This window comes from Barbus barbus (genome assembly GCF_936440315.1).
Source record: "Barbus barbus genome assembly, chromosome: 19".
NCBI lineage: Eukaryota > Metazoa > Chordata > Actinopteri > Cypriniformes > Cyprinidae > Barbus > Barbus barbus.
This window is the reverse complement of record NC_136747.1, coordinates 29,931,871-29,942,407: the sequence shown is the minus strand read 5'-3', so window position 1 is coordinate 29,942,407 and position 10,537 is coordinate 29,931,871. Positions and strand designations below refer to the sequence as shown.

Sequence of the window (10,537 nt, the reverse complement as noted above, 5' to 3'; positions counted from 1 at the left end):
TATTTTTCCACTTAAAAAAAATGGTATACTACCGTAAAAGTACATGTAATATCCAATACAGTTTTTCACCATATACAGTAGGGGAACTTACCGTTAACCATTTAACAGGTTTTTACTGTAGCATTTTTACAGTCTTTTACCGTTAAATTCATGGTCACTTTTTTACATGGTCCTTTTTCCCACTTCAAAAACCGGTAATCTACCGTAAAATTACATGTAATATCCAATACAGTTTTTCACCATATACAGTAGGGGAACTTACCGTTAACCATTTAACAGGTTTTTACTGTAGCATTTTTAGACTCTTTTACCGTTAAATTCACAGTAATTTTTTTACAGTGTTCTTTTTCCCACTTCAAAAACCGGTAATCTACCGTAAAATTACATGTAATATCCAATACAGCTTTTCACCGTATACTGTAGGGGAACTTACAGTTAACCATTTAACGGGTTTTTACTGTAGCATTTTTACAGTCTTTTACTGTTAAATTCACAGTCATTTTTTACAGTGTTCTTTTACCCACGTAAAAAAAACGGTATAGTACTGTAAAAATACATGTAATATCCAATACAGCTTTTCACCATATACAGTAGGGGACCTTACCGTTAACCATTTAACAGATTTTTGCTGTAGCATTTTCACAGTCTTTTACCGTTAAATTCACTGTAATTTTTTACAGTGCAGCGGTTGTACTGACCTTTCTTCCCGAGACGGCTAAAGCATCTGAAAGCTGCCACATAGGAGCGCTGTTTTGTCTCAGTCTGTATGAGGCTGTCATACAGTCCAACGCCAGAGCCAGAACCGAGCTGGAGTGATACCACAGCATCGGCTGAGAGAGATGGACAAATATATCACAAAACAACCACTGAAAACATGCTAAAATATACGGATCATCAGTGGAGAGACAGACAGGATGACCAGGAAAGACAGGAAGACAAACTAAATCAAGAACTATACTGTATAAGCCATATTAAAAACTGCACTGTATCAGAGTATTTAATAACTGAGCAGATTCCAGGACTTACGTCACAGTTGAGCAGTGGGAAGGCTGTGGGTGGAGGCGGGCGTCTCATTAACCCGCCTCTCAGGGTCAAAGGGCAGAAGAACGAGCTGTGATTGGCCATCTGGATCGTTCCTAACGCACAGTTCATCATGCGACACAAGTCCTTTATAGAGCTCTGTCAGCAGAAGACAACATATTCACACACATTACCATGTTTGTTTTCATTCAATATACACTACCAGTCAAACGTTTGTGAACAGTAAGATTGTAACAATAAGACATGTGTTTTAAAGTAGTCTCTTCTGCTCATCAAGCCTGCATTTATTTGACCCAAAATACAGCAAAAGCAGTCATACTGTGAAATATTTGTACTATTTAAAACAGCTGTTTTCTATGTGAATATGTGTTAAACTGTAATGTATTTCTGTGATCTGCAGCTGTATTTTCAGCATCATTACTCCAGTCTTCAGAGTCACATGATGATAAAGGCATTTATAATGGTATAAAAGATTTCTATTTCAGATAAATGCTGTTCTTCAGAACTTTCTGTTCATCAAAGAAACCTGAAAAGTCTACTTTTACTAGCTGTTTTCAACATAATAATAATCAGAAATGTTTTTTGAGCAGCAAATCAGTATATTATTATGATTTCTGAAGATCATGTGACTCTGAAGACTGGAGGAATGATGCTGAAAATACAGCTGCAGATCACAGAAATAAATTACAGTTTAACACATATTCAAACAGAAAGCAGTTATTTTAAATAGTAAAAATATTTCTACATTTTACTGTTCTTTGGATCAAATAAATGCAGGCTTGGTGAGCAGAAGAGACTTCTTTAAACGTCATAAAAATTCTGGTAGTGCACAGATGAAGTGATCAGGGTTGCTGCAGGATGTTTAATCTCAAATTTAAGACCTGCACAAATAAAATGAATACCATATGAGCGGGGTAGGGCGATGTCTATGGTAAACTATTAAACTGTAAAATGACTGTAAGAAGCATGATTTTCAGTTCAGATACAAGTTTAAGAAAACTAAAAGTTTTATAAAATGATACACTTCACATTTCAGCCTTGAAATTAAATAAGATACAAACACATTCTACTGTTTAGATTTTTATAATGAATTATCTTGATCCACCAGTTCACATTTACAGCTCTGCGTGTTTGCAGGTTAAAATCATGGGTCGATTTTCACATTGGTCTGAACAAAAACAACCCAATGTTCCCTATTTTTTGGGACAGCACCATCTACTTCAAAAGAGGAGACCTGATTCAAACATCAGACAAACAGATGAAAAGACTAGATCCATGGAAAATATTAATTTTTTTCTTATTTTTAATGTAAGAGCTAGCGTTAACCGTTTGAGGGGGAGTCAGCAATCTCCATTTAGCCTTTTTAGCTGTGAAAAACAGTTCATTGTGATGCTGGATGTTGTAAATTAGTATTTGTATTCAAATTATTTTACATTTATTAAAGTACTAATAATCACACCAATTTGTCCCGCAAGTGTTTGACCATTTACTGCACTTTAAGTGGGTCACACATCAGATGTGAAGTGCTGTGGCTAATGAACTGAAGTCTCGCACAGACACAAGTCTTTCCTTCCAAGAAAACTGAATTTAAAACCAGAATATATAGATTAGGTTAAATATTTCAAGAGGGTTACCAACGGGTATGTTTAGGGTTAGGAGAATAATTAAGTGTATACAATTAAACAACTACATAATTCCTTAAAAATAATAATATACAGAATTGAATAGCAAGCGCTATAAAATAGTATGAGCCACTAATATTTGGTCATTTAGCAGATGCTTTTATCCAAAGCGACTTACAAATGAGGACAATGGAAGCAATCAAAATCAACAAAAGAGCAATGATATGCAAGTGCTATAACAAGCCTCAGTTAGCTTAATGCAGTATGCGTAGCAAGGTTTTTTTTAATTATATAATAGATAAAAAGAAAACAGAATACAAAAAGATTAGAAAAGCTAGTGTTAGTTTTTTTTATATATATATATAAAACAAGCAGGAAATGGAGAGAGTGCAAGTCTAAAAGGGACAAGTTTTCTTTTAACGAATAGAATTAGAATAGAGTAGAGAATAGTGCTAGAGTTAATCATAATTAAGACTTTCTTGTACAATTTAAGACTTTTTATGACCTTAAATTTGATAAAGTAAATGTAAGACTTTTTAAGGGCCCGCGGGACCCCTGGTGATGTTAAATTAAAGTATGAACGCTTCAATGATGAATCAGTTCGGCTCCAAGTTTGAATGACCTCACCGTCTCTGGGTGATTGACAGGTGCCATGCCCCAGGTGAGGATGCCATGTCCTCCATAAGAGTCCTGCAACAGCTCTGTGACCTTTGACCCCAAGCCTGAGAAGCCGTCAGCAAGATCGCACAACACCTGAAAACCCTGAGCAGGAGAGAACAGAAGCACAGTTCACATTTAAATGCATGCCCTTCAGTGACTCACATAAAACATTATAATACATAATAGAGTATAATACATACAATACATAAATACATACATTATTTCAATGCATTTGCATTCATTCACAAAACTTTTGCACTTCAAGAAACTTTGCATTCGCTCGCAAAACTATGGAAGCTCATTTCCAGAACATAAGGAAAAACATGCTTTGTTCATTCAGAATTATGAGATGAAGAGTTGAAATTGTGACTTTAATGCGGTTTTCATGAAATATAAAATCTTGAAACCAAGTCAATATTATGACATGCTAACTTGAAATTATGATATAAAAACTCATAATTATGACAAATTTAAATTATGAAATAAAATATCAAAAGTATAATATAAAAAGTTGGAATTGACATAAAAATACAAAATTATGATATTATATATATATATATATATATATATATATATATATATATATATATAAATTATGACAATTATATACTAATCATATTATAATTACATACTAAAACAAAATTTCAACATACCAAGTCAAAATTGACATAAAAAGTGGAAATTGTGAAAAAAAGGTCAAAATTATGACATAAAAAGTAGAAATTTTGATTTAAAAAGTTGAAATTATGACAAAGTCAAAATGATGACATAAAAATTTAAATAATGAAATAAAATGTTAAAATCAAGTTGCAACTGACATATAAAGTCAAACTTATGAATTAAAAAGTCAAAATTATAAAAGAGACGAAATTATGACAAGGTCAGATTTATGACAAATTCTAATTGATGACATACCAAGTCCAAATTATGACACGAAACACTGAAATGAAATAAAATGTTGAAATTATTATGACATACTCAGTTAAAATATGACAAAGTAAAAAAAAAGGGCATACAGAGTCAAAGTATTGACATGAAACTAAAAAAATTGACATAAAACGTCTTTTTATGTTCCTCTAAGAAAAAACATTGTATTAATTATGAAACTTTGGCGTTCCCCGAGAAACTTTGTTTGCTAGAAAACTTTTGCATTTCCAGAGAATCAATGCATTCGCTCACAAACGTTTTGTGTTCACTTGTAAAGCTGTGCATTCAACCACAAATAGTTTTTCTTTCCATCTCATTTTTTTTTTTTCTCATTACAAAAGATAATTTTTTCACAATGCTGCTAAAACAGGCTTAAAATCCTAAAAGAGCTGGACACATCCTACAGGTTTGCTGGGTTTCACCCTGCTGTGTTTATCTGTGGTCTGATCTGTGGCTCACCTGCAGATAGTCGCACTCCTCCACGAAGAAATGCAGCCGATCCTCCAGATCTTCCAGCACTGGCCCGCGTAAGAGAGCCTCCCCCTGACCAAACGCCTCCAGACGGTCCGATTCACTGACCACAAACATCACTGACATCACTCAGAGTCCCCATCAAATCCTCTGACCAATGCTGAAGAATGTAATGTGCCACGTGAGTCGTTGTATTACTCACCCGTCATGGTTGTACTGGTTAATGACGGAAATGGTGCGCGGATGTAGGTGGATCCTCAGGAAATCTGACCACACCCTCACGCTTCCCTCCAGCCTATAGCATTTCAGTATCCGCTCCAGACTGCTGTTCACCGTCTCCACGGCGACAGCCGCTCCCGCGCTGCTCACTTTAAGATTTACAATACAAAAGCACAATATTTCATGCTCAATTTACTGCATCTTCGCAAAACACAGCTACACTTAGGGCTGGGTGATATAGAATAAACATAATACACAATCAATATAATACAGAATAATCATAAAACATATGCCACTTTTCCAATGACATTTCCATTATTTTGAAAAACTGATATTTCTGAGTCAAGCGGGATAATAAACGAGAAAATAAAATATTAAGGTGAAAGTTAATTTTTGGGTTAGATGGTAAAAAAAAAAAAATCAAGATTGCTGATGTCAGCTGAAAAGAAAGTGGTTTCAGAAGTGAAGCATTTCATTTCATATCGCTTTATAATATTTCATTTAATTAAATGTTATGAAGACAAATTACGCTTTTCTTTAGAATAAAGTGCATTGATGAATTGTTCATTTCTTTAACTCAAACAGTAGGCAGTGTTATTTTAGTTAATCCTAAAATTCGTATAATATTTTAGATTTTTTTTTAATTTTAGTATAATTCTAGTAAATTCTATTATAGTTGTAGTTAATATTTTGAATTAGGGTTTATTTTTATTTCTTTTGGTTTCACTATAATTTTAGTTAAAGTTTTAGTAATTTTGTTGTGTATTTTTGTCATTTGTATCAGATTTTTTTAAATATATGTCTACATCTTCTTTATTAGTTTTTCTTTATAATTTTTTTTTTTTATTTAGTTATTTTAGTACTTCAAGATAAACAAAAATCGGAAATGTTGTTTTGGTAACTACCTGAAATAAAATGTTAAATTTTTATACATTTTATTTCAGTTAATGTTTATTTTGTTTCATGTAACAATTTTTTTATTATAGTTTACAAAAATAACCCCACAACAAGATCAATGGATCGATTCCCAGAGAATGCATGAACTGATGATACAACGCAAGTCATTTTGGAAAAAGGCATCTGCTAAATGCATAAATGTGACTCTGGACCACAAAACCAGTCATAAATGAAATTGAGATTTATGCATCATCTGAATAAATAATCTTTCCTAGGATCAGACAATATTTGTCTGAGATACAACTATTTGAAAATCTGGAATCTGAGGGTGCAAAAAAATCTAAATATTGAGAAAATGTCCTTTAAAGTTGTTCAAATGAAGTTCTTAGCAATGCATATTACTAATCAAAAATGAAGTTTTGATATATTTATGGTAGGAAATTTACTAAATATCTTCATGGAACATGATCTTAATATCCTAATGATTTTTGGCATAAAAGAGAAATGTATAATTTTGATCCATACAATGTATTGTTGGCTATTGCTACAGATATACCTGTGTTACTGATGACTGCTTTTGTGCTCCAGGGACACATATGTAAATGAACACAATAAGACCAGAAATATGAACGGAGACATTAAATGGGGTCATCATGAGTTCATATTTTTTACAGTCACATTTAACTTGTCATACCTGAGCAGCGATCCACAGCAGAGGAAGAACACGTGACATCCAGCTCTGCTAGTAAACCTCCCGTCTAGACACACAAATCACAGACAGACAATCTTCAGAAGCGTCACTCTCAGAAAACAGATGCTTTCAAATCCTCAGAGAAGTCACATTATTATAGTCACACTCACATCCAGACTGTCCAGCTGCTGTAGGAAGGTGTTTTTGGTGGGAGAACTTTCTTTATGGGTCATAACCTGTCCTTCCCTAAGAGCAGAGAAAACAATGATTCAGCTCATAATTCATAACTATTCATAAATACTGAAATACAACACACACTCGTGTTCATACCATGAAAAGGTGGTGTTTTCCTTCTCTGTGTCATACAGACTGCCTTCCTTCCTCAGCGTCTGAAGACTTCCTGACAATATCAACACAATAAAAACATTATATACATATCAGCAACCCAATATCACATTCATAAACCAACAGTTATTAGTAGTGACTGCCAAAGTCAAGCTTCACTAGTATTGATGCTCATAATTAATGTTAGTGAGAGCTCAGCGGCCTCGTTTATTAAGATGTGATTAATGAATGGTTTATAAATTGTCCATATGCACAAAAATATTCCTATATAATCCTCTTTTTATGAATTGCAATCCATTTATACAAGTGCAGCAATTCCAAGAAAATCCAAGCATGCTTTCGGAAAATGCAATAATATAATTAATGAATTAATTTAATTCAATTTAATTATCACAAAGCAGTTCAAATATTGCTTATTTGTGCAAGGGTTATAATTGTTAACTAAAAAAAAAAAAAAAAACATAAGTTTGTTATTTGAAATAAAATAAACGTTAACGGCAATGAAATGAAATATAAAAATCTGATTTTTTTTTTAAACTAAAACTATAAAATGTAAACAAAATATATAGATGTATTTAAATAAAATGAGAAAAGCACAGAAAATTACGATAGCTTTAGCTAAAATTACAATGGAAGCAGATAATATAAAAATAAAACTATTTCAAAATATTACTAAAACAAATATAACAAAAACGACATAAAAATAGCACTAGAAATCTAAATCGAGCACTCTATTCTAATTCTATTCTTTAAAAGAAACTTGCACTCTATTCTTTTACTAACTGCTTGTTTTCTTAAAAAATAAACTAACACTAGCTTCTCTATTCTTTTTGTATTATATTGATTTGTTTTCTTTTAATTTATTATGCAATTATCAAAAAGCAAAAAAAGGCCTCTAACACTAGCTTGCTCTATTCTTTTTATTTATTATATAATACAAATAAAAACCCTTGCTGTGTGTACTGCATTGGGACACGTGTACAGCTAACTGGGACGTGTTATAGCACTTGTGTATCATTGCTCTTTTCTTGATTTTGATTGCTTCTATTGTCGTTTTGGATAAAAGCATGTGCTAAATGACTAAATGTATAAATCTCAACAATGCTAAAATAACACTGATTTGTGCATATTATATTAATTCATATTGTGATTGCCTATTTGTCTTTGCATTTTTATAAACGATGTTGGATTTATTTATTAAAAAGTTTGCATGCATGCGTGTATGGACATTTTGACATCTGTTTCTGCCTTTATATATTGAGCCTTTCCCTGATTTTGATGTAGGATGAAACCCATGGGATGCAGGATCATGTGTGTGTTTTACTGTGATTCACCTTTGAGGTCCATGGCGATGAGTCGGGGTGTGTAAGTGACGTGTCCCCCGAGAGTAAGACCCTCTCTGAACAACATGTCACTCTGCAGCTCTCCCGCCGGCGAATCTGAGTCATAAACCAGCGCCGCATCCTACACACACACACACACACACCATCACACACACCATCACACACACACACACACACACACACACACACACAGATCTGGGCCCGTATTCACAAAACATTCTTCAGGCTAGAAGTAGCTCTTAACTCGCTGATTCAGGCCTAAATTTAGGACTCCTACATTTTTGCTCTAAGAGTGTTTCACAAAGCGTTTTAGTGCTAAAACTAGCTCCTAAATCTGTGAAACATTAGGAGTAGTGAAGAGGAGACTGAAGTCACTAAAACCAACTCACAACTGTCCTGAAATAGCTGTTCCCAGCAATCTGCCTCAGAACGTAAACATTATAGGAACATGTGATGATAATGAGTTTTTATAAAGGTATCGCCTTTGGTTTTGGAGGTTATTCCAACTCCAGATTTTCCTTTGATTATATCCTTGTTTTCATTCACCAGCTGCACAAGAAGTAACATGCTCTTGCATCCAGTTTGGTTTGCATGTCTTACTATCAGTCATGATTATTCTACTCGTAATTAAAAGGCGGTTTATATGCATATCCGCTACAACAGGCTGACAATTAGCTGAACATATACTTGTTTAATGAGTGACACTTATCCTGCGTTTTAAAATCTTTATTTGAATGTGGCAAATTAACATTTTTATTTTTAAATTTTTATTTAAAAATGGCAACATAATATTGCACTCTATAATTTTTCTATGAATAAATCTCGGATCAGCCAATCACTGTGTGCAGTTAATAAGCATACTGACATCATCCACAGCACCGAGGTCAACCCCGCCCCCTTACTCTGAGCTTAAGACTTCTATTAATCGCATCCAAAATAAAAGGCTTTGTTTACATAATATATGTGTGTGTGCTGTGTGTATTTATTATGTATATATAAATACACACACATGCATGCATTTAAGAAAATATGTTATGTTTAGATATATTTATATGATATAATTTATATAAATATAAACATATATACATAATAAATACACACAGCACACACACACATATATTATTTAAACCAAAACTTTTATTTTGGATGCGATTAATCGTTTGAGAGCAATAATAAAAACTATATTGACATATTTAGATGAAAACTAATAAAAAATATATAAACAAAAAACAACACAAAATTAATAAAACTTTAAGCTAAAATTAAAATGAAAACAGAAAATCTAAAAATACAAACAAATTTAAAATATTACTAAAAAATATTAACAAATATAACGAAAACACTATATCAACAAATCTTATACCAATATAACAGATTTTTTCATATCATCATATTAATTCAATGTGCGCCTATTTAACTGTACATGGTCATAAATATACTGGATTGTAATTATTAATGTTAAGATTAATTTAATAACTATTATTGGGAAGATTCCATTTCATTATTTTGTAAATATTATTGGAACGTTACTCCTAAATGTTCTCTGAACGTTCAATACATTCTGTGCTTTTTTAATTGTTTTAAAATGTTTTTTGGGGGTTAAGGGAGCATCCTATTTCATAATTTGTCAAACATTATGTGAATATTACTTTCAAACAATTATCATCAGACGAAAATGTTGTATAAATAACATTTTGAGAACATGACTAAAGATCTAACTTTCTATTTAAGGTTACGGTGTTGGTAACTTTGAGAAAACCTTCCCAGAATGTTCTGAACACTGGGTTATTGTTGTAAAATCATAAAAAAATGAATACAGGATCTCTTTGAAGCTGTCAGATTCTTTGTTATGTTGATTCTGCGACTATGATTTCTAATGATAATGTACGGTTACTGTTCAAACTATTGTTACTATGGTAAAGTAGAGGTGTGCACCTGACCAACAAACAGACAATGCTCTTTATGGAAGCTGAATTGATTTGACAGCTGGTTTATTACTGATCTTCACGTCTGTAGCTGTAAATAAACTCAATACATTCCCTATTAATCAAACTCACCTGTAAATTCCACCAATGCGTCCCGATGAAGTTGGAATAATGCCCCAGCTGGAGTGTAACAATCTCCCTACACGTGCCGCTCATGATGCTCTTTAGATATTAAAACATTTTAAGCATCGGTTCAGTCAAAATGAGCATGATTTTTCTCGTGATGTGCTCTGAAAACACACAGCGGCGACACAGACGAACTTCCGCGTGTATGTGTGTGCTCGCTCCTCTGGCGACCCCGCACTCTGATTGGCTGTCACAGCGCACGGTGCGTTG

At 33.1% G+C, this 10,537-nt stretch overlaps 1 protein-coding gene across 1 annotated transcript in view; it reads right to left on the bottom strand.

Moving 5' to 3' along the window:
* The window catches only part of LOC306885384 (protein misato homolog 1-like), a 15,679-nt gene extending 5,199 nt beyond the window's left edge, over nucleotides 1-10,480 (bottom strand). The window contains exons 1-10 of the mRNA XM_079441853.1: nucleotides 10,274-10,480; nucleotides 8,208-8,337; nucleotides 6,859-6,928; nucleotides 6,699-6,774; nucleotides 6,532-6,595; nucleotides 4,924-5,089; nucleotides 4,710-4,824; nucleotides 3,291-3,425; nucleotides 1,027-1,179; nucleotides 699-830 (exon numbers count right to left, since the gene is read on the bottom strand). Of these exons, the coding sequence (XP_079297979.1) occupies nucleotides 699-830; nucleotides 1,027-1,179; nucleotides 3,291-3,425; nucleotides 4,710-4,824; nucleotides 4,924-5,089; nucleotides 6,532-6,595; nucleotides 6,699-6,774; nucleotides 6,859-6,928; nucleotides 8,208-8,337; nucleotides 10,274-10,357 (1,125 nt within the window). The 5' untranslated portion in view covers nucleotides 10,358-10,480. The remainder of the gene's footprint in view (nucleotides 1-698; nucleotides 831-1,026; nucleotides 1,180-3,290; nucleotides 3,426-4,709; nucleotides 4,825-4,923; nucleotides 5,090-6,531; nucleotides 6,596-6,698; nucleotides 6,775-6,858; nucleotides 6,929-8,207; nucleotides 8,338-10,273) is intronic.
* Nucleotides 10,481-10,537: the final 57 nt, after the last annotated feature.